Source organism: Jaculus jaculus, chromosome 2, assembly GCF_020740685.1.
Source record: "Jaculus jaculus isolate mJacJac1 chromosome 2, mJacJac1.mat.Y.cur, whole genome shotgun sequence".
NCBI lineage: Eukaryota > Metazoa > Chordata > Mammalia > Rodentia > Dipodidae > Jaculus > Jaculus jaculus.
This window is the reverse complement of record NC_059103.1, coordinates 165,429,004-165,456,394: the sequence shown is the minus strand read 5'-3', so window position 1 is coordinate 165,456,394 and position 27,391 is coordinate 165,429,004. Positions and strand designations below refer to the sequence as shown.

General features: G+C 42.3%; 1 protein-coding gene and 1 pseudogene across 3 annotated transcripts; one reads left to right on the top strand and one right to left on the bottom strand.

Annotated features, from left to right (window-relative positions):
• Window positions 1–1,203: 1,203 nt before the first annotated feature.
• Window positions 1,204–27,070, top strand: Tp53inp1 (tumor protein p53 inducible nuclear protein 1). Of its 3 annotated transcripts, XM_045143188.1 has the most exons (5): window positions 1,204–1,305; window positions 12,447–12,700; window positions 13,782–14,142; window positions 19,982–20,019; window positions 22,169–22,300. In XM_045143188.1, exons 2-4 carry the CDS (start codon window positions 12,589–12,591, stop codon window positions 20,001–20,003), a joined length of 495 nt encoding a protein of 164 aa, XP_044999123.1. In that variant the 5' UTR covers window positions 1,204–1,305; window positions 12,447–12,588; the 3' UTR covers window positions 20,004–20,019; window positions 22,169–22,300. The 3 variants fall into 3 exon arrangements, with proteins under 3 accessions (XP_044999123.1, XP_044999121.1, XP_044999122.1); XM_045143186.1 differs by lacking the exon at window positions 19,982–20,019 and having other exon boundaries at window positions 22,169–27,070; XM_045143187.1 differs by lacking the exons at window positions 1,204–1,305; window positions 19,982–20,019 and adding an exon at window positions 11,094–11,154 and having other exon boundaries at window positions 22,169–27,070.
• On the bottom strand, window positions 7,580–9,050 carry LOC101600041 (annotated as a pseudogene).
• Window positions 27,071–27,391: the final 321 nt, after the last annotated feature.

Genomic DNA, 27,391 nt, shown 5'->3' with positions numbered 1-27,391 from the left:
TTGCTGTATATGTCACCAAGGCCAGAGGATTAAGTCTCACTCCAGACATGATCCAAACAACCGGAGGACATGGGCATGACTTCCTTGCCTTGAGCAGGTAATCTACCTACACGTGTGCAGCAGAGCTTTCATTTAGAACTCTTTACAAGTTCCCTGTCAGGTTTCTTCTATCTGATGAGTAGGTGGGGTCCGTGTCAGTGTCCACATTTTGTAAGCATGTAAACAAAGTAGAAGTCATAACCCCATGTCTTACGAGAACGGAGATGGGAAGCAGCCGCAGCCCAGCCTTTTCTTGGGGCAGGGTTCTTATGTCCCGTTGAAGCTGAGAGCCTTTCAGGCTCCTGATCTCTTGGCCTTCAGGCCTTGGGAGAGGGCAGAACTCTAGGGACAGGGCCAGTGCGCTCCCAGAGTAAGTTGTCACCGCAGATGCGGGGAAGGAGCGCAGTCTTTTTCCTACAAAGCGGGAGCGGTCCCCTTCCATTTGGGGTCCAAATTCCTTCCTTCACAGAACGGGAGAACAGGATCCCTTTGCCCCAGTCACCACTTTTTTTGTTTGTTTGTTTGCTTTCCGAGGTAGGGTCTCAGTCTGGCCCAGGCTGGCCTGGCTTCACTATGTAATCTCAGGGTGGCCTCGAACTCACGGGGCGACGCGCCTACCTCGGCCTCCCGCGAGCTGGGATCCAAAGCTCCCAGTCACTCTTGGGTGTTTCCCCGGCCCGCCCCTTGCTCAGTCCCAGGGGCCGCGGAGGCTGGCCTCTCCCCCTCAGCCTCCCCGGGCTCCTTAGCGCCGCTCCCCGTTCTCTCTCTCCCGCCGGCCCCGCTGAGCCTAGGCCGCCCGGCTCAGCACCCTCCTCCTCCTCCCGCTCGCCCGCCCCGCGCTCCCGGCTCCCGCTTTGTTGCCCGGGCTTGTTCCTTCCAGGGCAGCGGCCACCGCCTGGGCAACCCCCCCCCCCCCCGCCCCGGTCACGTGCGTTAGTGACAACCTCTCGCAGGGCGGCCCCGGGCTGCGCGCGCCACTGATTGGTGGAGCCGGGGCTGGCGCGGCCGGGGGGCGGGGCGGGGCGTGGGCGGGGCGTGGGCGCCGCGGCCGATCAGCTGTTCCCAGAGCTGCATAACAACAAAAGGACCTGCACGGGCCGGCGGCGGCCAGGGCGGCCACAGGAGGGCTGGGAGCCGGCCCCGCGCGCGCGCGCCGTCCGTCCGTCCGTCCGTCCGCGAACCGCGCGAGACGCAGCCCGGCCCGCCGCAGCTACCTCAGCAGCCCCGCCGCTCCCCGGCCGTGCATCCCGCGGCCGCTCGGCCCCCGTAAGTGCGGATCCCAGCGGGCCGGCCGGGCCGCGCGCCCTGCCCGGGCCTCCCGCTTCCTCCCGGCCGCGAGCAGAGGCGGAGGCGACGGCGGCCCCACGGCCCGGACGAGCCCCGGCGCTGGGCGGCGGTTTGGGTATTCGCTCCCTGCCTCCTCCCTTCCCCGGGCGCGGCCTGTTTTCCCGTCTTTCTCCTCGTCTTCCTCGCCTCTCCGGGCTCCGGCCCTTGGCCCGAGGAGCGGCGCCCGCGGGCTGCATTGTTGGGACCCGCTGCCCACGTCCACTCAGTGCCTCCCGGCATCGGCACAGGAAACCGGGCCCCGTTAACCCGGAGACCCGCCCCTGCCCAAGGGTCCCACCCTGTGGTAGCCGGTCCCTGGACCACTCCTTACCTCCTCGGCCAGGAGCTTGCACCTGTGGAAAGAGCGCCAGCTCCCGTCCTCCTCACGATTCCTGTTATGTGCTGTAGACTCTGAGGAGAGCTTGATAAGTTGGTCCTCTCAGTAACTCAGGCACCGAAAGATCATGTTGTTTTTTTTTTAAGATCAACACAGCCGATTGAAAAGGAAATGGTGTTTATTGTTTGCAGAGGAAACTGTACATGATGTTCTTTCTGTTTTCTTGATGCGTTGCTGCAGTATGAAATTCCAGTTTCAGAGTAGACTAAGGAGGAGCCCTTGACCACCTGTAACTCCTGAGGACTTGGGCATTCTTGGTTTAAAGGGCCCTTTCTGAAAGCAAAGTAGTTTTGAGAACTGAGGTGGGGGAGAGTTGACCCCTTGGATCGATCGTTGAACAGAGATCATTACAAAGCCTTGAGATCTTGAAATCTGCTTGGTAATTGTAATGCTTTTCATTTGAGGTGTGAAAACTACCAGGAAGCACTTACATTTAAACCACTAGGATTCTAAATTGCCAGCATAAATTTTCACTGGCCCCTGCCCTGGAACCAGGTCCTACCCAGTTAGAGACCAAGGTTCTTTTGTCTTCTCATTCTGTCTTTTGTTCTCTTATGCCCCGGAGTTTATTTCTCTTGGGAATGGCCTTGCTTTCAAACTCAAGGTTCACAGGCAGTGAATTACTACTTAACTGCTGTCTTTGTCCTCTGCGTCAAGGGAGGGCAGTGGCGGACCCTATAGAGGAATAGACTTTCTTGTAAATTATCTGAATAGACTGAGTAGAGGTGGGACAAGCAAAGACAACTTTCTTGGCTTGGGTTTTCTACAGTTCAAAATTGATTTTAAATTACTTGAACCACAGCCAGGTTTGGTTGCTCACACTTATAATCCTAGCACTTGGGAGGTCGAAGAGGGAAGATCAGGAGTTCAAGGCCAACTCTAAGCCAGCCACAGTCTCTAGGGGGAAAAGAAAAGTAATTACTTTTATCTTTATTTTTCTAAACTAGTGAAAGAAGGTGGATGTGAAGAGGAAGGGTTTTTGGGGAGGGGTGGGGGGTGCACAGGGTCTCACAGCCAAGGCTGAACTGGAGCTCTAGGGAGGCCTTCCTCATATTGGGACACCTGGTTGAGAAAGATAATTTTAAAGCTGCTTTTCAATGAAGGTATGTTTAGCCAGCTAGCTATTTTCGAAACTGTCAAGAAGTCACAGCTGCAGTCATCAAAGTTGTGGGTGATTTTAAGTGTTTTAGATTTTAAAATGTTTTTTTGGAGCCGCCTACTGGCAGCCAAAACCAACTAGAAATTGTAGCTCTCTGAAGTTCATGGAACTAGAGCTAAGTCTAAAGAGCCTAAGAGATGATGTGCAGGGGAAAGCAAGGGTTTGGATTGGGAGATTCATGCCCTACTGCTGACTCTCACTTGTGAGCAAATTAATTTTTGACCCTCAGTTTCCTCATTATAGAACAAATAAGTATCTGAACTGCCTGTTACATATCATAAGCATTAGCACATTGTAGCTCTAGTTACTATGTGGGCTTTTTTAAATTTGTGTGTGTGTGTGTGTGTTTGTGTGTATGGATGTGTATGGATGGGCATGCCAAGGTCTCTTGCCACTGCAAACAAATGACCGTCCAGCTTAATGTGGGTGCTAGGGAATTGGGCTCAGACTAGCAGGCTTTGCAGGCAAGCATGGTTATTCTGAGTCATCATCTCTCCAGCCCCCCTTGATAGATAAAACAAACACAGCCGGGTGTGGTGGCGCACGCCTTTAATCCCAGCACTCGGGAGGCAGAGGTAGGAGGATCACCATGAGTTCAAGGCCACCCTGAGACTACATAGTGAATTCCAGGTCAGCCTGAGCCAGAGTGAGACCCTACCTCGAACAAAACAAAACAAAACACAGACCCAAAGATGCTAAATGACTCCCTCAGTTACACAAGTGGCTTGAAATGAATTTACTGAATGTTATTATTTACCAGGCTTAATTCTAAGCATAATACTCTTAATTTTCACATCATGCCCATTTTAAAGATGAGCAAATGGGTGTGCCAAGTTCCCTCAATATCCTGAATTGCCACATGTTGCAGCCAAAAGGCCAAGATTTCAAGCAGAACAGGCAGTCTCCAAGGCCAGCCTTTCGGTACTATACAAAACTCTTTTGCTGAACTATGTATCTCAAAACTGAGGGAATATGGGGCTGTGGAGATGGCTTGCAAAGCCTATGGGCCTGGGTTCAATTACCTGGTATCCACATAAAGGCTGACATGCAAAGTGGCAGGCACTTCATGTGTCTGGAGTTTGTTTGCAGTGGCAAGAGGCACTGGTGTGCCCACTCATAAAATAAATAAATAAATAAATAAGAAAGAAATAAGTTATGTAACAAAATCCTCTGAGCTAGCAACTCTATTCTAAATTCTCAATTAGAATACTCTTTCATAAGTATTAAACTCATAATTTCTCTGACCACAAAGCATTTCTTCTTTTTCCCACAAAGAATTTCTACAATAAATAATGAAAAACATGACAATAAAATGTTAAGTAACAAAGATACACCTATATTAAAAAAAAAAAAGCAGAAGAAAATGCACCAGTATGCTGATTGCAACAAGGTGATGGTATAATACCTATCTTCCTTATTTTTTCTAAACTTCCTAAAATGTGGTTTTTGTTCATTTTATAAACAAAAAGACACATTTGTTTTTCCATTTAAATGGAGGATGAAAGTATTTTGAGCCAAGCAGGAATGGGTAAAGCTGCCTTGACCAGCAATTTAGGCTGATACTTTGTTTCTTTGCCCATCCCTGAGCAGCTGAGGTGAGGCTAAGTCTAGCTGGCCTGTGCTTCACGCTAGAGCCCTGCTTCCTGGCTCAGCCTGCCTTTGCCCTCTTTGCTAAATTCCAAAGCTAGATTTGTAAAATTGGCCTCTTGAGATGCATGTTTCTCAGCATATTTCATTGTAGGTTTATCTTTGTCCTAGAATTGTGACTACCACGTGGGGAAGTCTGAAGCCCTGCTTTGCTTTTTCTCTCCACAGAGAACAAGCCCTGCCTGAGTCTCCATCCCTGGGCAGTCGCCAAGGTCTAAAGTAGTAGTGACTGTCATGCAGGGGCACTGTCTGGGTAATTGAGAGGAGGACAGGCCCTTAAGATTTTAGAATTTTCTAGAGCAGCACTGCCACACAAACATGGTGAGAGCTGTGCAAATATTTAAATTTTTTCATCCTTTGGAATACGCAATCTAGGCAAATTTCCAGTTTCTCTTACATGAAATAAAGAGGTGAATTTCAGTTCTTCTGGAGTTGCATCCTTCATGATTGGACCATGTTGTTTTCTAGAATATTTAGAAAAACTGGTTGTGCAAGTAATATTTCCTGTTTACCCACTTTTAATAGTTAATGACTGAGGAAGATAAATTATGGCTACATGTATCCTAATGTTGAGATGTTTTACTCTTGTAGTAATGTGCCAGATAATTGTTAGTATAGTTTACAAACAAGGATGGAACCAGGAGTTTCATCAGCTGCACATCTCTGCTGCTTTCAAAGCGGAAGATGATTATTTTGAAAGTGAATTGGGCAAGGGTCTCATGCTTGTAATTCTAGCACTTACGAAGCTGAGATAGGAGAATCACTGAGTTCCAGGCACAATGAGACCCTGTCTCCACCAAAAGCGGGGCTGGGCGGGGGAGGGGGTAGAAGGTTGCTCAGTGGTTAAAGGCATTCAAGTGTAAAGACTGATAGCCTAGGTTTGGTTCCCCATGTAAAGCCAGACACACCAAGCAGCACACGTGTCTAGAGTTTGTTTGCAGTGGCAGGAGGCCCTTGTATGCCTGTGCTCACACATTTTCTCTCTCTCTCTCTCTCTCTCTCTCTTTCTTATACACACACACACACACACAGAGAGTCTGAAATGAATAAATATTTTTTTAAATAAACAATTTTTAAAAAATATTTATTGGGCTGGAAAAATATTGGGCTTAGTGGTTAAGCACTTGCCTATGAGGCCTACGGACCCCGGTTCGAAGCTCGATTCCCCAGGACCCACGTTAGCCAGATGCACAAGGGGGTGCATGCATCTGGAGTTCGTTTGCAGTGGCTGGAGGCCCTGGTGTGCCCATTCGCTCTTTCGCTCTCTCTTTTTCCATCTTTCTCTCTCTCTCGCTCGCTCGCTCTCAAATAAATAAATAAATAAAACTAAACAAAAAATATTTATTTATTTATTTGCCAGAAAGAAAGAGGTATATATATATAGAGAGAGGGGGGGGGAGGGGGGAGAATGGACACACCAGGGCCTCTAGCCACTGTAGACGAACTCTAGACACATGCGTCATCTTGTGTATCTGGCTTTACGTGGGTAATGGAAAATTGAACCCAAGCCGTTAGGCCTTGCAAGCAAACATCTTTAACTACTGAGACATCTCTCCCTTTAACTTATGCTATATAAGGTCCTACATGATCTGGTTCTGCTCTTGTGACCTGCTGACTGGTTCATTTTTATTATTTTTTAAAAAAATATTTTGTTTTTTATTTATTTGAGAGAGAGGGAAAGAGGCAGGTAGAGAGAATGGGCACACTAGGGCATCTGGCTGTTGCAAATGAACTCCAGATGCATGCACCACCTTGTGTATCTGGCTTACATGAGTCCTGGGAAATAGAACCTGGGTCCTTTGGCTTTGCAGGCAAGCACATTAATAGCTAAGTCATCTTTGCAGCCCTGGTTCTTTTTTTTTTTTTTTAATTTTTATTTATTTATTTATTTGAGAGCGACAGATACAGAAAGACAGATAGAGGGAGAGAGAGAATGGGCACGCCAGGGCTTCCAGCCTCTGGAAACGAACTCCAGACGCGTGCGCCCCCTTGTGCATCTGGCTAACGTGGGACCTGGGGAACCGAGCCTCGAACCGGGGTCCTTAGGCTTCACAGGCAAGCTCTTAACCGCTAAGCCATCTCTCCAGCTTGTTCTTTTTTTTTCAATGTAATTTTTTTTTATTAAGAACTTCCATGATTGTAGACAATATCCCATGGTAATGCCCTTCCTCCCCCCACTTTCCCCTTTGAAACTCCATTCTCCATCATGTCTCCTCCCCCTCTCAATCAGTCTCTCTTTTATTTTGATGCCATCATCTTTTCCTCCTAATATGATGGCTTTGTAGGTAGTGTCAGGCACTGTGAGGTCATGAATATCCAGGCCATTTTGTGTCTGGGGGGAGCACGTTGTAAGGAATCCTACCCTTCCTTTGGCTCTTACATTCTTTTTTTTTTTTTTTTTTAATAGCTCTCAGATCTGAAAATGTCTTTATTTTTTAGAAAATGGAGCCCAGAAGCTGGGCGTGGTGGCACACACCTTTAATCCCAGCACTTGGGAGGCAGAGTTAGGAGGATCACCGTGAGTTCGAGGCCACCCTGAGACTCCATAGTGAATCCCAGGCCAGCCTGGGCTAGAGTGAAACCTTACCTCGAAAAACCAAAAAAAGAAAGAAAAGAAAGAAAGAAAGAAATGGAGTCCAGGAAGGTTAAAAAGCAATACCAGAGGGCACAGGTGCAGAACGGTGTGTATATAGTCATTCAAAGCACTTAAGTAAGAATATGGCAATATAAATATCCAAAAAGCATCTCTTAGGTCTTCAAAACAAAATGTCATTCCTAACTAAATTGAGCTTTACAGCATTTCTTAAGACAGGGAATAAACAGTTAATATTTAAAAATCTTGAAAGCTTTTTCCTTGGTTAATTACATTTAGACAGTTTGCCTCTGATCAAACTCCTTTGGACATGGATAAAGGTATTACACAGGTCCACTGTTAAAACAGACAACAGGTTGCAAATTCTGATATAATGTACTCCAACAATGCTTAGAAAATAAAAATGTTGAGATGGCTTTGGACTAAGATTAATAGTCATCTCCTCTGCTGACAACTTCTTTACAAGTTGGACACAATAGAATGGTATGTTCAAATTGCACTGTATATGATCCTTTAATGTCACATAGTGGTGGATATGGATCCATAATGCCCAAGTCACACCGATTCTTCAGAGCCATTAAGTATTTACTTTCCCCCAAGTGATCCAGCCATCTGTGGCAAAAGGCAAGGGTGCCAAAGTTTTCATTGATGACATTTAATACGTGTTTTGTTCTTGGAAGCCTTATTGGCACATGCCCAACATCAAAATTTTTCATATAATGTGAGCACTCCATGTCATCATGAACAGCGCCTTTTCCTGTACTTCCAGATGTCTCAATAGCATACAATTCGCCTTCCTCCATTCTTGTTGGCTCTCCTGCTTTCACAATGGGTACTGTTTTCCCAGCATGTATTCTGTATGGTTCAATTAAATGCCCATTTAGATTACGGATTGGTTTCACTTGATATGTTTTCCCATCTGTTTCTACTTCATAGGATTCCATAACTTCTTGAATGGCTTCACCAACATCACAGAGACGAACCTCAATCCCAGCACACTTTATTCCAGTATTAGTGGCATCCTTTACAGCTTTTAATAATGTATTGTATTTGGGATTAAAAGTAACAGTAAAAGCACAGTCAATTATTCTACCACTTATATGTGTTCCAAAGTCTATCTTACAAATGTCATCATTCTGTAATACTGTTGTGTCACCGGCATTAAGAGTATAATGGGCAGCACAATTATTGAGAGAACATCCAGTAGGAAATGCCAGGCCTGCATTTAATCCGTCGTCTTTTATCAGTTTGCATGAACAGTCTTCCAACTTTTCAAAAACCATATTCCTTTTACCAGATTTCCATCATCGTCATCCCAGGCTTGATCTCATGACATGACATAGCTCATGACATATTTCCTAACTTGTCGATGTGGTTCTGCAGCTTCTCGAAAATCATTCCAAATCTCTTCGCTAGCCTGATCTAGTGCTTTCTTTTCTTCACTTGTAGTTCTCCAAGCAGCTGTTCACCCATCTTGTGTGGGTGGGTTTTCACACTCCTGTCCTTTGGGAAATATGCCATTAGGATACATGTCACATATTGGAACCAAGGGAGGTTCTGTTTGAACTTTTGGTCCTCCCATTTTTTCTTCTTTTTTTCCAGCTGCTCCATGTACATCACCATCTCCATCTTCATCATCATCATTATCATCTCTTTCCTTCTCTTCCAATGCTTGTCTTTCCAACTGTTTGTTACCTCATCCACCAAGGCTCCTGATTCTTTATCAGGTTCCTGTTGTGCTGAGACAGCCCCTTTACTCTTCTTCCATCTCTTCTTCTTGGCCGCTTCCTCGGCCATGCTGGACGCTCCCTCATCCCTGTCATCCCGATCCAGGTCGCCATTCAGGTGGTTCCGGAGGCAGCTGCCGCTGCCTCCTCCACGCCCGCCATGTTGGCCAAGAGAGCACGATGGTGTGAGAGCGTGCAGTGACAGGCTGGCTCTTACATTCTTTCCGCCACCTCTTCTGCATTAGACCCTGAGCCTTGGAAGGTGTGATACAGATATTGTAGTACTGAGCACTGTGGTCATTTCTTTTCATCATCATGATACCTTCTGAGTCGTCCCAAGGTCAGTGCCATCTGAAAAGAGAAGATTCTCTACCCAAAGTGAGAGTAGCATTAATATAAGGGTGTGAACATTAACAGAAGTGCTTACTGGGCAGTTTGATGAGCATAGTATATACATTTGGCCTGACAACAGCAGACGTTATACCTCTAGGGCTTATGACTACCCCTGTTTTAAGTTTTCAGTATCAGGGATGTATTCCCTTCCCATGGTGCGCCTCCAGTCCAATGAGAGGGCAGTTGGTTTCCCCCATAACAGACGTGCCACTATTGCACCCGTTGGCTTATTTGGCCTGGCTGGCCAATTATAAGGCTTGCAGTGTCTACTGTTGAGTATCTTCACTGGTGATTTCTCTCTCCCATTGGACTGCATGCAGAATGGCTTCTTCCAGCTTTCTGCCAGCTGGTCTACATGGAGGAGGTTATCAGCTCAGTTCCAGCAAGATTTCTCAGTGGCCTTACAGTCCAAGTATATGGAGTCTTCAGCAATAGGGTCTTACCATCTATTCCTGGTGGGAAATCAAGGGCCTTGGCAATGGCCTATAATGTTTTGGGAGCATCAGGGATCTCCCTGGCCAACAATTCACTGGAAATATCCCATCCCTGGCACTGAAAATTTTCTAGCAACAATCTATAGCTCCTGAGTGTTCCATTGTCCAAAAAATTAGGCTTCTATATGATTTCTTTATATCCTCTTAGATTTTGATTAGCTGTCCCTCCACCTTTCCTTTACTCAGTCTCTTCCCCTGACCTCACTTGGGCCTTTTCACCCCAGCCCTGGTTCCTGATCTTCCTTGAAGGTGTTACATTCTCACTCATGCAGATATTTCTCCCATTCCAGATTCCAGACAAGTATGGTTAAAGTCATTTATTGGAGGCATGTACCTAAGGAAGTCTTAAGAGCTGTTAATGTATCTTTCTGCCATGCCATTCACTGAGCTAGACCTTTTCACTTGCTGTGAGAGCCTGTTCATGTCCATCTCCCCTGTGTTCCACAGTAGGCCTGATTCATAGTAGGTGCTTACTATTTGTAGAGTAATAATAGTCCTCGTTAGAAAACTTTATGCCAAGTAACTTGCTAAAAATATTACCTGCAAGCCGGGCATGGTGGCTCACACTTTCAATCCCAGCATTTGAGAGGCAGAGGTAGGAGGATCGCTGTGAGTTCAAGGCCACCCTGAAACTCCATAGTGAATTCCAGGTCAGCCTGGGATAGAGTGAGATGTTACCTCGAAAAAAAAAATGTACACGCACAAACACACACACACACATATATTAAAACAAAACCTTCATTATCTCACTCAACAAGAGTATAGGACCAGGAACTTTGTTTAGTATAGACAACAGTTGGCCTAAAGTAGAATGAGTGTATGTATATAAATAATTTCTCAGGGAAAAATTAAGAATTCTTAAAATTTTGAGAGAGAATGGGTGCACCAGGACCTTCAGCTGCTGTAAATGAACTCCAGGTGTGTACACCCTCTTGTGTGCATGTGTGACGTTGTGTGCTTACATCACTGCATCTGGCTTCTGTGGGACCTGGAAATTAGAATATGAGTTCTTAGGCTTCACAGGGAAGAGCCGTAACCATTAAGCCCAAGAATTCTTTTTTTTTTTTTTTCCAAGGTAGGGTCTCACTCTTGCCCAGGCTGACCTGGAATTCATTGTATTGTCTCAGGGTAGCCTCAAACTCAAGGTGAGCCTCCTACCTCTGCCTTCCAAGTGCTGGAAATAAAGGCATGTGCCACTAGACCTTGCAAGAATTATTATTTTTTAATTCGCTTTATTTATTTTGATAGAGAAAGAGGGAGAGAATGGGCACGCCAGAGCCTCTAGACACTGCAAACGAACTCCAGATGCATGTGCCCCCTTCTGCATCTAGCTTACATGGGTAACTGAGGAATCAAACCTGGGTCATTAGGCTTCACAGGTAAATGCTTTTTAACCACTAAACCATTTCTTCAGCCCAAGAATTCTTTTTGATATGTGCTCAGTTTAAGATGCTGTTGGATAACGAGGTAGAAATGAAAGTTTAGATCTGGAACTCTATAATCACATGAAACCAGCCGGAATTCCTTACTTAGAACTTACCAGAACCCCTGGGAGTAGAGACTTAGGTAACTTCCTAAATCTTAAAGTAAGTGGAGAGCCAGGATTTGAGCCCTAGGCATATGGACTGTAGCACCCACCTGCTGAGCTACCAGAGACATGTCTGCTAGCTCTAGTTCCTACATGACTCAGTTTTCTACAGTGCAATTTTTCTGTATCAGGGATAGGAATTGCTTAAAAGGTTAAAGTATGCCGTGCTTATAGATTTTAATTTGTCAGGTTTAAGGTCATGTGCAGGAAGTATAAAATAAGAGAATGAGGGCTTACATGGTAGTCACCAGGCACTGCTGTCAGTTCATTTGAAGACTTCTGTGCAGTATAGCATGGCTGTTAACATGTAATTTTTGCCTTTCTACTTACAGAAAACTGCAATTTGAAAAAAAAATCATTCATGTTTATCTCTTACTAAAGCACAGATATGAAAAAAGCCTTGTTAATTTTTATTTAACACCTTTAAATACTTCTAATTTAGATACTTGGTTTATGAGGTTTTATTAGTACTAGTGGATCAGCAGTGGCTCCCAGCTTGGGAGGTGGGAGCAAGAGGACCAGGAGTCAAGGCCAGCCTTAGCTACATGAGGCCATATCTCCAAAAAAGCAGGGCTCAGCCAGGCATGGTGGCACACGCCTTTAATTCCAGCACTTGGGAAGCAGAGGTAGGAGGATTGCTGTGAGTTCAAGACCACCCTGAGTCTACATAGTAAATTCCAGGTCAGCCTGGGCTAGAGCGAGAGCATACATCGAAAAACCAAACAAACAAAGAAAAAAAAGCAGTGCTGGAGAGATGGCTTAAAGGTTAAAGGTGCTTTCCTTCAAAGTCTAAGGACCCATGTTTGATCTTTCTCCAGATCCCAGGTAAGCCAGACGCACAAAGGTGAGGCAAGTACAAGGTTGCATATGCCCACTAGGTGGGGCAAGTGTCTGGCATTCAGTTATAGCCGCTGAGGCCCTGGTGTGCCAGTTCTTTCCCTCTCTTTTTCTCTCTTGCTCCTGCTGTTTAGGAAAAAAAGGCAAACAAAAGAGCAACAACAAAAAAACAGTAATAAGCAAGCAAACAACTCCCAAAAATCAGACAAAAAGAAATAATAACTTTCTTTTCCTTATTTATTTTAGGGAAATGACTCTTCTCACGTAAAGTTGAATAAACACCCTGTGCACTTTAATCTCCTGTCCCTGCCATCAAACCAACTGAAGACAGGATTTTGAAAACTCAGCTATAAAGACATCCAGCCAAAGTCTCAATCTTGCCTTAACAATGTTTCAGAGGCTGAATAAAATGTTTGTAGGTGAAGTCAATACTTCTTCCAACCAAGAACCAGAATTTAATGAGAAAGAAGATGATGAATGGATTCTGGTTGACTTCATAGGTAAGGTATACTTGGCACTTAGCCATCACAATAAAAGTGGAAACTCTTATTTTTGTTTTTGGAGACAGGTTCTTAGGTAGCCTCAAACATGTTAGGCAGCTGAGGTTAACCATGAACTCCTCAACCTTCTGCCTCCACCATCTAAGTGCTGGGATTACAGGCATGCACCAGCATATCTGGTTTAAAAGTAGGAACACTGGGAGGTCATATTTTTTGCATAAGTAAACCAGTAACTGGCTTTAAGCATTAAAAGTAAATAAACAAGAATTTTTTTAATTTTTTTGTTTATTTTTATTTATTTATTTGAGAACAACAGACAGAGAAAGGGGTGGAGAGAGAGAATGGGCGCGCCACGGCCTCCAGCCACTGCAAATGAACTCCAGATGCATGTGCCCCCTTGTGCATCTGGCTAGCATGGGTCCTGGGGAATCAAGCCTCAAACCAGGGTCCTTAGGCTTCACAGGCAAGCACTTAACCACTAAGTCATCTTTCCAGCCCAAATAAACAAGAATTTGTCTTTAAAAAGTTCAGCAAACATTCTTTCCCAGGTGATCAGTAAGTGAAATTGATTTAACATCAGACTTTCCAGTTTTGCAATATCTCGAGTCTGATCCAGTCAGAGGCACTTTAATTGCAAGTATTAGACAATAGTAGTCCCTATAGTGAAGTACATTTTTATTTAGTGTTTCAAGGTAGGGTCTCACTCACGCTGACAAGCTCCCCTCTGGCCCATGATGATCCTCCTACGTCAACCTCCTGAGTATGGGATGAATGGAGTGTGCCACTATATCTAGCGTGTTATGTTTATTCAGCAGAATAGAAGCAGTTCCAAAGCCATTCCTTCCAAGCCAGAGTGAATAACCTTCCCTAATTTCAATCCACATGGAGGCTAAAGTTATTTATAATTATTACAGGAAAATATAAATGATTTTCCTGGCACTAAGACAAGAATGTATGCATCAATTAACAATTGTCTCTCCTTTTTCTCTGCTGTGAACTCTGATGGGTGGCTCTACCATGACTGATGGCTCAATGTGATGATCATCCTCCCATGTAAACTGCATTGTGGACCACAATCTAGACACTTGCACTGGTTTCTCAGCAGAGGAAGAGGAGGAAGACGACGATATCAGTGAGGAGTCACCTACAGAGCACACTTCAGTCTTCTCTTGTTTACCTGCTTCCCTGGAGTGCTTGGCTGATACAAGTGATTCTTGCTTCCTCCAGTTTGAATCCTGTCCGATGGAGGAGAGCTGGTTTATCACCCCTCCCCCATGTTTCACTGCAGGTGGATTAACCACTATCAAGGTGGAAACAAGTCCTATGGAAAACCTTCTCATTGAACATCCCAGCATGTCAGTCTATGCTGTGCATAACTCCTGCCCTGGTCTCAGTGAGGCCAGCTGTGAGACTGATGAACTTCATAACTCAAGTACTCCCAGGTAGGATGCAGGCTTTTTTTTTCTCTCTCTTTCAACAAGTAGTCTGCTAAGCATGTATTTTGCTTACTCTACACAGTTAAATATGTTTTTAGAATATGCAAAAATAATTTTATCATAGAAAGATAAAAATATGGACTGGAGAGATGGCTTAGCATTTAAGGCACTTGCCTGAGAAGCCTAAGGATCCAGGTACAGTTCCCCATATCCCACAAGGTGGTGTATGCATCTGGAGTTCATATGCAGTGGCTAGATCTTTTTTTTTTTTGGTTTTTTGAGGTAGGGTCTCACTGTAGTCCAGGCTGACCTGAAATTCACTATGTAGACTCTCAGGGTGGCCTCGAACTCACGGTGATCCTCCTACCTCTGCCTCCCGAGTGCTGGGATTAAAGGCGTGCGCCACCACGCCCGGCTCTAAAATTCTATTTATTGATTGATTTGAGAGGAGAGAGATTGGGAGAGAAGCAGATAGATAATGGGTATGTCAGGGCCTCTACTGCAAATGAACTCCAGACACATGCACACTGTGCATCTGGCTTTCTCTGGGTACTGCCTAATTGAACCTGGGTCCTTAGGCTTTGCTGGCAAGTGCCTTAACCACTAAGCCATTTCTCCAGCCCCCCATTTTAAAGATTTTGTTTTGTTTTTCAAGGCATGATCTCACTCTAGCCCAGGCTGACTTGGTAATTACTCTATAGTTCCAGGCTGACCCATAGTGATTCTCCTACCTCTGCCTCCCAAGTGCTGGGATTAAAGGTGTGTGCCACCATGACAGGCCTAGAGTTTTTGTAAGGTTAGTTGTGACATGGCTTCAATTATATAATAAAGACTTGTCACATTTACAAAGTTCTGCTACAAAAGGGAAATAATGGTTTGATGAGTATATTAGACTATAATTCTGATATATTATAGACCTGCTTATTTGGGATATCAATTTATACTAGAATAGTGTGCCTTAAAACTCATTCCATGTACTAGCTAGATCACCAGAAAAGGTATTTAACTTTGAAAATCTTAAGTATAAAGTCAAAGGCAGTTTTACCAAAATATTTTTTCAAAGAGCTGTGTGCAGAGGAAATATTCCATACCACAATGTTTTGCTATATGGCCATCACAGCTGGTCTGGAGGCTGTGTTTGAATGGCATGTTGGGGAAGGGGGATCCATGAGCTCATGAAAGAGAAGTCAGTGAAGACTACTATGTTCCACATCAACAGTTCAGACATTCATGGCCTTCATAAAGAGAACATGTACAGAGAAAGTGTCTTGAGATTATTCTCACCCACAAAAATAAAGTCTTACCTGTCATTATTGTAATCACTTCAGAGTCCATCCAGTCTATCATTCACACCAATGGAAAATGCCCTTAAAACACTGTGAATGTTGACACTGACTTACTTCTTCTTGTAGACAAGGGTTCAGATAAACTTGGAGCCTCTGGACTGATTCAGAACTGTTACCCAATTTTATCTATTAAGGGTTTTTTGAGGCTATGGCCTCACCAAGATCATTCTATATAGCTTGTTTCCTGTTTGTAAGATATAAATAAGCCACAGGCAACTCTAACTTTTCCAGTGGCTGCACTCTAAGTCTCTTTATTATAGACACTTCTGTAAGGCTGAATACATTTCCTTTCCCTTACTCCAGAACAACAACAACAAAACAGTTATAAAGTCTCATGGCATCATGCTGTAAACTGGGTAAAGTATTTAGTAGAAAATGATACTTTAGGGGCTGAAGAAATGCCTTAGGGTTAAGGCGCTTGGCTGCAAAGCCTAAGGATCCAGGTTCAATTCCCCAGATGCACAAGGTGGCACACGCATCTCGAGTTTGTTTGCAGTGGCTAGAAGCCCTGGTGCACCCATTGTCTATCTGCCTCTTTCTCTCTCAAGTAAATAAATAATAAAATGGCACTTTGGGGCTAGAGAGATGGCTTAGCAGTTAAGGCACTTGCCTACAAAGCCAAAGGACCTTGGTTCGATTCCCCAGGACCCATGTAAGCCAGATGCACAAGGTAGCGCATGCATCTTGAGTTTATTTGCAGTGGCTAGAAGCCCTGGTGTGCCCATTCTCTTATCTGCCTCTTTCACTCTCTCTTTCAAGTAAATAAATAAATAAATAAATAAATAAATAAAATGGCACTTTGGGGCTGGAGAGATGGCTTAGTGGTTAAGGTGCTTGCCTGCAAAGCCAAAGGACCTCGGTTTGATTCCCCACGACCCATGTCAGCCAGATGCACAAGGTGGTACATGTGTCTGGAGTTTGTTTGCAGTGGCTGAAGGCCCTGGCACGCCCATTCTCTTTCTCTGTCTCTATCTGCCTTTCTTTCTCTGTCTGTTGCTCTCAAATGAATAAATAAAAATAAAAACACATTTTTTTAAATGGCATTTTGTTTAGCCCCATAACTTTGTCAAAATTTATTATTTTAGGCATTCCAACAAAGATTTAAAGTACAGTTCTTTTGGGGGGTAGTGTTGAGTTGATTGCTTATAATAGTTGCTTTAAATAAATTTCTTTGGTTTTTAAAAAATTCCTCCCTATAGATTCTGCTTTTACCTTTGAGTAACCCACTCAAGAATTTAGCATGATTATTGGTCATTTTAAATTAACTGACATTTAAAAAAAAATCAACTGACATTTGTGTATTTACTTTATTTGAAAGAGAGTGATGGGGTGGGCAACAGAGATAGCTTAAAAGCAGTTGAAGACGTTTGCCTGCAAAGCCAAAGGACCCAGGTTCAATTCCCCAGGACCCACATACCATTCTCTCTCTCTATCTCTCTCTCCCTGTTTCTCAAATAAATGAAATACAAAATACAAACAGAAATATTTAAAAAGAAAGAGTGAGAAAAAGGAGCAGATAGAGAGAAAATAAGCATGTGTGGGCCTCTAGCCTGTACAAACAAACTCCAGATACATGAGCTATCTTGTGTACATCTAGCTTTATGTAGATACTGCAGAATTGAACCTGGGTCCTTAGGCTTTGTAGGCAAGTACCTTAACTGCTGAGCCATCTCTCCAGCACCCCCACCCTTTTTGGTTTTTCTAGGTAGGGTCTTGCTATAGCTGAGGCTGACCTGGAATTCACTAAATAGTCTCAGGGTGGCTTTGATCCTCCTACCTTTGTCTTCCAAGTACTGGGATTAAAGGCATGCACCACCATGTTTGGTCCTTTCTTTTATATTTACTTAAAAAAAATTTATTATTTGAGAGAGAGAAAAACAGAAGTGTGACTATGGGTGTACTAGAGCCATACTGCCACTACAAATGAACTCCAGACTCATACACCATTTTGTGCATCTGGCTTTACATAGGTACTGGGGAGTCAAATCCAGGGCCATCAGATTTTTAAAGCAAGCTTCTTTAACCACTAAGCCATTACTCCCGCACTGAATATTTGCTTTTCGCCAGTACTTAAAGTAAATGTTTGTATGTGCGTTTATAACTTATCACAGAAGTAGTGACTGGGCATTGCAAATATGTAGAAATTCTAAACTTTGAAATATCATCCTCCTGACCCAAAGGCAAATGCTATTACAATAGGAGCTGTCTGTCCAGATTGTGTTTACTATATGGGCTCATACCTGCACTATATCCACCCACACTTTGAACCCAAGTGGGCATATCCTGAATGAACTATTTTATAACTTGCTTGTTTAAGCAATGATGTACACCGTTTTGCTTCAGCAATTTTTTATTTTATTTTTTGGTTTTTCGAGGTAGAGTCTCACTGTAGCCCAAGCTGACCTGAAATTCACTGTGGAGTCTCAGGGTGACCTCAAATTCACAGCAGTCCTCCTACCTCTGCCTCCCAAGTGCTGGGACTAAAGGCGGGCACCATCACACCTGGCTGCTTCCACAAATTTTCACTTAATCTGTGCCCTGAGTCACATTCTGCTTTTCCCCATGAGAGCCCAGAATATTGCATCAAGTCTATCCAATCTAGGGTTGGACACTGAATCCAGGAACTCAGTGTTTGCAGATTGATGCCATGAGAATGTTGGACTTGTTCCTTGTTTTTCATTCCTTGTACTATAAATAATTTTCTTTTTAAAAATATTTTTTTATTTTTATTTATTTATTTGAGAAAGAGAAAGAGGTAGAGAGAGAATGGGTATGCAAGGACCTCCAGCCAGCAAATGAACCTCAGATACATGCATCACCTCATGCATCTGGCTTACATGGGTTCCGGGGAATCAAACCTGGGTCTTTACTTCACAGGAAAGCACCTTAACCACTGAGTCTTTAAACAAAAAAACACTTTGGGGTTCCTTAGTAGCCACATAAAGCCAGATGCACAATGTGGTGCATGTATCTGGAGTTTGTTTGCAGTGGCAAGAGGCCCTGGCATGCCAATTCCTTCTCTCTCTGCCTCTTTCTCTCTCAAATAATATTTTTTTAAAGCCCACTTTGAGCCAGCTTTGGTAGCACAAGCCCATAATCTCTAGTTAAGAGGCCTTAGCCAATAAAGTCAGAGGATCCAGGTTCAGTTCCCTGGTACCTACATAAAACCAGATGCACAAAGTGGTATTTGCATCTGGAATTCATTTGTAGTGGCTAAAGGCCCTGGTGTCCTCAGTCTATCTGCCTCTTTTTCTCTCTAAATAAATGAATAAATAAAAAAAAATTAAGCTGGGCGTGGTGGCACACGCCTTTAATCCCAGCACTCAGGAGGCAGAGGTAGGAGGATTGCTGTGAGTTTGAGGCCACCCTGACACTCCATAGTGAATTCCAGGTCAGCCTGGAACAGAGTGAGACCCTACCTCAAAAAAACGAAAATAAATAAATATATAAAAGGGCTGGAGAGATGGCTTCGTTAGTGCTTACGGCACTTGCCTGTGAAGCCTAAGGACCTATGTTCAACTCTCCAGGCCCCACATAAGCCAGACACACAAGGTAATGCAAGGTCACACATGTGCATAAGGGGGCACAAGCGTCTGGAGTTCGACTGCAGTGGCTAGAGGCCCCGCCCCCTTCTTCTTTTCTCTCTCTCACTCTCATGAAAAAAAAGGACAGTCTGTTGGACTTGCCTTAAAAAAAACACCTGGGAGCACTCTAATCAAGATAAAGTCAGGTGTTACCAAAATTAAGTGGTTATTTATATAGTAAGTATCCATGTTTTCTGAGCAAACAATAAAGCATGTCCCATTCCTTGTTAAAAGTATTTTATTTATTTGCAAGCAGAGAGAGAATGAATAAGAATATGGGCACACCAGGGCCTCCAGCCACTGCAAACAAACTCCAGATGCGTGCACTTCTTTTTGCATCTCGTTTTATGTGGATACTTGGAGGCTATTAGGCTTTGTAGTCAAGTGCCTTAACTGCTGAGCCATCTCTCTCCAGCCCCAAAGCATGTCCCATTTTCTTTCTTTCTTTCTTTCTTTTTTTTTTTTTTCTTTTGCAAGGCAGGATCTCACTCTATCCCAGATTGAAACTCACTTGGTAGCCCTAGGGTGGCCTTGAACTCACTGCAATCCTCCTGCCTTAGCTGGCAACTAAAGGCGTGCACCATTATGGCCCAGCTAAATAAATTATGACTTTCAAATATTATGTTGCCTTCATTCTTTCTATCCTTGGGGATATTACTGTAAACCACTTAAAAGTTAAGATGCTGAATACTTATAGTGGGCTTCAGAGTGTGCTTTTATTGCATCTTAGCCTTTATATGTATTGCTTATGAAGGTTTATGAGCTACCATATGCTTAAGTAATATGTACAGGTCTTTAATGACCCATAGTAAATCAATTTTGATAAAGAAAAATTGACCACATCCTAACAGTAAAATTAAAATAGCATTTTAAATCTTACTAGTAATTTAATAGTTCACCATTTAACATTTGTAGGGCCAGGAAAAGCTGCTTATAAGACTCACGGGCACAGAGTAAGTATATTTACGTTGAGACTGGATTATCTGTTTTAGTAGTCTGTACAGGGATGCTAGGAACTCAAATGCCCACCTTTGAAAAACTACTTTCTTTACATTAACTTTCAATGTGTTCCTTTCCTCTCCTCACCATCCTCTCTTCAGTGCTAGGGATCAATCCCCAGGGCCTGGGTATACTAGGCAAGTGCTTATTACTGAACTCTGCACCCTAGCCCCTCTTTTCTTAGTACAATCTGTTTTAAGGTGTATGTGTGTGTATGCGTATAAAGATGATAGTGGTATCTTTAAGTAATTGTAGGCAGAATATTAACTGTTCTTCCTACATAAATTAACTAGTAAAAAATCTTAAACCTTTGGCTGGAGATACAGCTCTGTTGGTAGAGGAAATACAACTCAATAGAGTAATTGCCCAGCATGTACAAAGCTCTGAGTTTGATCCTCAGTATTACATAAATCAAGCTTTGTGGTACAACCCTGTATACCCAACACTTAGGTGGTGGACCCAGGAGGATCAGAAGTTCAAGGCCATTCTGTGCTACATAGCAAGTTCAGTGTCAGCCTGGATACATAAGACCCAGTTAAACTTGAGTTCAGTAGTTGAGCACTTGCCAATTGTGCATGAGGCCTGGGTTCAATCCCCAGCAATGCAAAGAAAAATTAACTTTCTGTGTTAATATAGTTTAAATCAGTCCCACTTGGTTAGCTTTTTAAAAATTTGCACGTGCTTGTTTATGTTTGTAGGTGCACCGGGGTCTTTTGCTTCTGCAACACCAGATGCATGTGCCACATTGTGCATCTAGCTTACATGGGTGGCTTGGGAATTGAATCCCTTGTTGGTGAGCTTTGCAAGCAAGCATCTTTAACTGATGAGCCCTCTTTCCAGCCCCAGTGATTAGTTTTAATATAGAAAATAATAATCCTACAACTATATTCTAAGATTCTAATATTACATATTCTTTAAGGGTTTTTAAACATTGCTAGGTAAATGCCATTCCAAAATATGTCCTTCTCAATTTAAATTAAAAACTTAGAATTGTTTTCTGTAATAAGCAGTGTCTTCTTCCTTTAAAAAAAGTTGTTAATTTGCCTGTGCATATCTGTGAAGTATAGATTTAAAACACATTTCCTGGGGCATTTTACTTGTAGGTAATAGTTCTGATTGTTAAAATTTGGAACAAAAACACTTTTTAAGATTGTGGTGAGGGGGTTGTAGCTCAGTTGATAGAATGCTTGCCTTGCATTCACTAGACCTTGGGTTGGATTCTCGGCATGGCGTAAACCAGGTGTGATGGTACATCCTTATGCTCCGAGCACTAGGAGGATTAGAAGTCCTAGGTCATCCTTGACTACATGGTGAGTTGAAGGCCAGCTTAAGCTACATAAGACCCAGTTTCATCCCTCTGCAAAAAAAGAATACACACACACACATACACACACACACACATATATTTGGCCACAAGCCAGGCATGGTGACTCATTCCTATAATACTAGCACTTGGGAGGCTAAAGCAGGAGGATCAGTAGTTGAAAGGCAGCTTGGGCTACAAGACACTCTGAAAAACTAAAACAAAAGCAATAGATGTCAGTTCTCCTCCCAAAAAAGTTACTTAAAGTAAAAGCGTATTTTCAGCACATAGTCTGTTTAGCTGTCTGTGGACTATATGGTATATTAGTATTAAAAGTTGACTTCTACTGGGCATGGTGGCACACACCTTTAATCCCAGCACTCAGGAGGCAGAGGTAGGAGGATTGCTGTAAGTTCAAGGCCAACCTGAGACTATGTGGTGAAATCCAGGTCAGCTGAAATAGAGTGAGACCTTACCTCAGAACACCAAAATAAAAAGTTGACTTCTCCGCCAGATTCTGTGGCACACCTTATAATCCCAGCACTCAAGAGGTTAAGGCAGGATGAATTTTGAATTCACAGCCAGCCTGGCTCCTAGTGAGAACCTATCAAAAACAAAAACAAAAAAAGTTGGTTTCTTTCTTCCACTACTGTTAACCAGTGTATCACAAAAAATGTAAGCCTGTCTGTCAGCCAAGACACTGTTCATCCAACTATAAACAAATAGTGTGGCAAACCAAATTACCCAGTAATTTTTTCAGCTCCTTAATAAACAGTACTCCATTATTTCGTCCATTTCAGAGTGGAAGCCCAAAGCGAAATGGGGCAGCACGTCCGCTGCTATGTTGCTGCTCTTACTGCTCATGCAAGTTTCCTGGAACAACCCAAGAGCTTCCGTCCTTCCCAGTGGATAAAAGAGCACAGTGAAAGACAGTCTCTGAACAGAAACAATCTTCGTCGCCAAAATCTTGCCAGGGATTGCCACTCTCGGCAAGTCAAGCACAGTGGCTGGGTGGTTCACCAGCCCTGCCCACGGCAGTATAATTACTAAGAATTTCAAGTGTTGCTGGTTGGTTTCTCTGGGTTTATGCATATATATATGGATATGTGTGTACATACAATGAAAATTCTGTTTCCTTACAGGCAGTTGATGACCAATCACTTAGTTTATCAGTGTGTTTAGACACTTATCTTTAAAACCAGACTTCTATGCTGTGTATCACATAATGCCTTGCTCCTAACATTTACTTTTTTGTAAATTTTTTCAGAATATTTTTGGAAACATATCAGTACAATTGCAGTGTTGGTGTTTGGGGATGTCTTTAAATCTAGTGAAGTACACATGAGTTAGCATCTTAAAGACTTTTTTTTTACCCCAAGTACAAGAATAGGCATCTTTCAATTTCATTTATTTTGTATTATTTAATGTATCTTTTGAGTAAGCAAAAATTTATTCTCAGGGTCAGCCATACACTTTATTGACCAATACTTGATAGTCTTTTCTGTATATAATGAGAACATTTTTATACACTAACACTAGCATTAACAGGTGATAGTTGCAATGGATATAATGGGATTAATGGCTGAACTTTTGTTTGAAAGGAAACTTGATATATTTCTGTGTGCTTTCCATATAGACATGCAGGTCATTGTGGAATTCAGGTACCTTAAGCTTTAGTGAACAGTGCATTCAGTAATTCTGATGTGACTCCATGACATGGTACAAATATTACAGCTGTCATAGACAAATGCATTTGTCTCACCTACAGAGGAAAAAAATGAAGACCTGTGAGATTATATTTGGAAAAATATATGTCTATAAGTAATCCATAGACCAGTATTTAAATTATTAGAGTTTCTTCCTGCCAGCTCTGCCTACTTCTCTCTTCACCTGAGTTGGAAATTCAGAAGGGCTTGACCAGACACTTGAGTGACTTCATACTATCTACTCTATCTAGGGAAAATTGTCTCACGTGGAGCCTGACCTGCCAAGGGCCAAACAAGGGGGTTAGGAGACATCTTATGATGTCTGTTCACAGTACAAGTGAAGAGTCATATGTTGACTTCCTTGAGTTTTCATATTTTAACGTTACAGAATCTTTAACCACTTTGGCCTCTATTTCCTCCACAACAGGGGAATATTAACCTTCCTCACAGTTGTGAGGATTGTATACTAATTGGGTGTGGGGCTGTCTAGAACTGAACCTTGTGTGAACTTCCAAGGGCCTTTCTACTGAATCTAGTGGTGGGGAGGCTGTGGCAGTTTCTTTGCCATAATTATTCTTCACAGTGTTGGTGCTAATGAGGCCAGGGTGCAGGGTTTAACTCATGTAGGCCAGTTAACTTGACACACAGGAAAGTCTGTTTTCTTAACTCCAGCCACTTAATTTTTTTTTCTTTCTTTCTTTTCTTTCTTTTTTTTTTTTGGTTAGAAGTTGTGATGGATTTTGCTGAGCCATCCACACTTGCACCAACTTCCTGGGAAATTAAGTATATTTATAGCTTAGAGCACATTGACAGAATCGTAGCATTGTCTGCATCATCAAACAGTTTCTGTCTCCTCTGCAACCTAATTAAATAAACACCCTTATGGCACGCTTTCAAGTAAAAAGCAAAGCAGCTGTAGTTAAGCAGAGTATTACATTTTTTTCAGTAAGCCTATGGCAGCTTGAGGCTCAGAACTCTGGAGACTTTAAGGAAGACCTGTATGTTCTCCTTGGACTAAGCTGGGCCATTTAGAAGTGGAAGAGATCACCTATGCAGTTAGATGTTGCAGGCTGATCTCCTAATGGCTGGCTGACATTAAGTGCCAGGATGTCTCTCTAGAACAAGAACATAGATTCTCATTTTTCCCTTATCCTCCTTTCATATTGACTTCTCCTTTTATTTATTGTTTTCTAAGTAGGGGCCAAGTCTATAAAATTTCATCAAACTTGAGTTAGAAGCTATCTGTTAACTATTTGTGTTTGCCAGAGTTGGGAGATGAGGTTTTCATGAAGGTGTGTCTGTTGTACCTTGTCTGTAATAGGGCCATATGTTGACAACTTGAAAAAAAAAAAAAGACCATTTAAATATTATCTGAACATATGCTTCTGAATCCATGGGACCTTTTTTGTTACATAGCATTAGTTGTATCTCACAAGCTAGAAGTTCAGCCATGGGAATTTGGCAGTGGGAACTGATTTGTTTATTAAACTGCAATGTTTTGTTTTTCAAACTTTTTCTTTATATTTCTTGATACCTTTAAATACATTTACATCTCTGTCAGTTATTGGACTTTTTGTTTGCCTTATCTGGGCCTAGCTCTTTGTTCAAAAAAAATTTTAGTCATTGGGATTATTTCTACAAGGTTAGGATTACCACACCACCTTTGATAGCTTGCTATGGTTTCTGTTAGTATCATAGGTTTCTGTCTAATTGAAGAAAAGTTACCTGATTCAGCTAAAGTTCTCTGTATGTTTGTTAGTCCCCTACTATGTGTAAGACACAAGTCTGATGACACAGACCATGTTGACAAGCTAAGGATTTTTAAAAACATGGCCAAAATGTATTTTGTGGGTTGATTACTATTTTTTGCTGTTGTAATTACTGGTTGGTTTACAATGTACTTTACTGTATTTTACATGAAAATACAAGTAGTAGGAAATAAAATCCCCAGAGATGGAGTTCAGGGTAGAGAACATGCTTAGCTTGTGCAAAGTCCTGGGTTCACACCCAAGCACTGTAAGAAAGCAAACAAGCAATAAGACCCCTCTGAATTTAGTACCTCTGACAATTTCTAAACTGAAAGCACAGAATGTGACTTGGAAAAAGTCTGGAGTCCATGGTGCACACAAACACTGCTTCAGAAATAAGTTCCTGAGCTTCTATAATTTCTAAACTGAAAACACAGAATGTGACTTGGAAGAAGTCTGGAGTCCATGGTGCGCACAAGCACTGCTTCAGAAATAAGTTTCTGAGCTTTTACAATGCACCACCTTCCTCAGCGCTGTTTTTGCTCATCAAACTTTTTAGAATGTATGTTCTTTGTTCATTACTTCTTCCTGAGTTGAGTTATGTTCTGCACTGTAAATTGATTAGCCATCTATTATTTATCGCGTGTGGTTGTATGGTTGGGAAGGTAGGGAATTCTTTGCAGAGATGCAAAGTAATTAACTTCTCATTGCAGGGAATCCCCACCACCACCACCTCCGATTAACTTTCTGTATATTTTCCCGATTTCCATGAAGATTGTTCCTGTTTACATACCTTCTCTGTTGTATCACTTCTTTGATCCTAGCTAGAAGATAGTTTACTGAAAACTTGAGAGGGCTGTACACCCTTGCCTATTGTTTTTGCTCTCAAATCTGTATAGTACACTGGTTTGTAATCTGTTGCTTTTGTTGAAAATTTTCTTGCTATTTCTCTTCCTTTTCTTTTTTTTGAAGAATTTTCCTGTCTGTACACTCTTCAGAATAAAATAGCAAGGAAGTATATGTATTATCCTCATTTTCTTTGAGTTAGAAATTTTTTTTTTTAATGAAGGATTCCAGCATGATAGACATTCAAATATACTTAAGTAGATTAGTGGGGAAAGTTAGCATCAGCTAAGGACTAAGGGACCACTCCTTGTGCTGGGATATACTTGTGCATGTTTGTGGTGTTGCTTTGAAATTTTCCTCTTATTTTGTAAGGCCCATGGATACTGTTGAAACTCTTTGTAAGGTTGGGCTTTTTTCCTGGGTGGCCTTGCTGCCATCTGCCATGTTGATGTGCTATAAATGGCAACCCTACCTGCTTATTTTAATGCTGAACCTTTTCCATAAAGTATTCTGTTTAGCAGATCTATGAAACAGTGGTGTCTGTCTTTCCAGGGACCAGTTTCACTTGAAATGTGACACGAGTAAGAATGGTCTGGGTGGACAAAGGTACCAGAGAGCACAGGGACAAAGGCATCTTTTCTCACTGGCAACAGTGTCCTTTACGTGGAGGAGAAGTTACTACTCAGATGGCAGCTTAAGTGGATAATGTTCTGTGTATCATTGAAAAGTTTCCTTGTGATATTAACAAAATGTTTTTAATTGTTAAACCCTTGGAGTTTTAGTACTGTTTGTTTTCTAGGCCGGCTTGTGTAAAAACCAAACCAGTGCTTGGCAAGGTTACAGGTGTGTATTTTGGGACCTCGAGTGTGAGTGCTTTTCTTTTCTTTTTGATTGTGTTTTCCTCCAAAAGTTTTAAACTTTAGTCAATAATTGTGTGTTATTTTTTAAAAAGTGGCTTTGTATCCTCTTCAAGTAATTGTGAACACATTTGCCTTTTGAGGGCAGGCGTGAGCAATGGGACTAAAAAGTATTGTAGGTTGTACTACGTGCCTTCCTAATGTGTTATATGGACACAGCTTTTTTCTTTGTTCATCAACTTGACAACGCAAAAGGGACACTTGGTTAGGTTTTATATTGTACATCAATCTATGCACAAATGGCAGCTTGTTTTCTTGAGCCACTATCTAAATTTTTTTAATAAATTTTTTATACTGATTGGTTCATACATGGTCAGTTTTATACAGAGTGAACAGCACAGCACTTTGCCAAAAATAAGTGTAGCATCGCTTAAACATTGTGTATTAATACCAGTTCTTTGTATTGGGTTCTGTGGTGCATTTTGCACTGCCTGGATTTAATGGTTTTTTAAATCTGTCAGTAAATAAAATGTCCTTTAACTTCACATCTATCAGATTCTTTTGTCTTTTTTTTTCTAATATTTATTTATTTTCAGGCAGAAAGATGTAGAAGGGAGAGAGTAAGTGAGTGAATATGGGCATGCCAGGACCTCCAGCCACTGCAGATAAACTCCAGATGCATGTGCCACTTTGTGCTTCTGGCAATCTTTCTAGGCCCAGGTTCTTTTATTTTGATGGTCTTCTTGAAAGCAGGTACAACTTACTTAGAATACATGTTGCATAGTTTTGTTTGTGTAAAAATATGTTTGATATACTCTTGAAATACTTTCCTAAAAGCTTGTAGAACTAGGCATGGTAGTGTACAC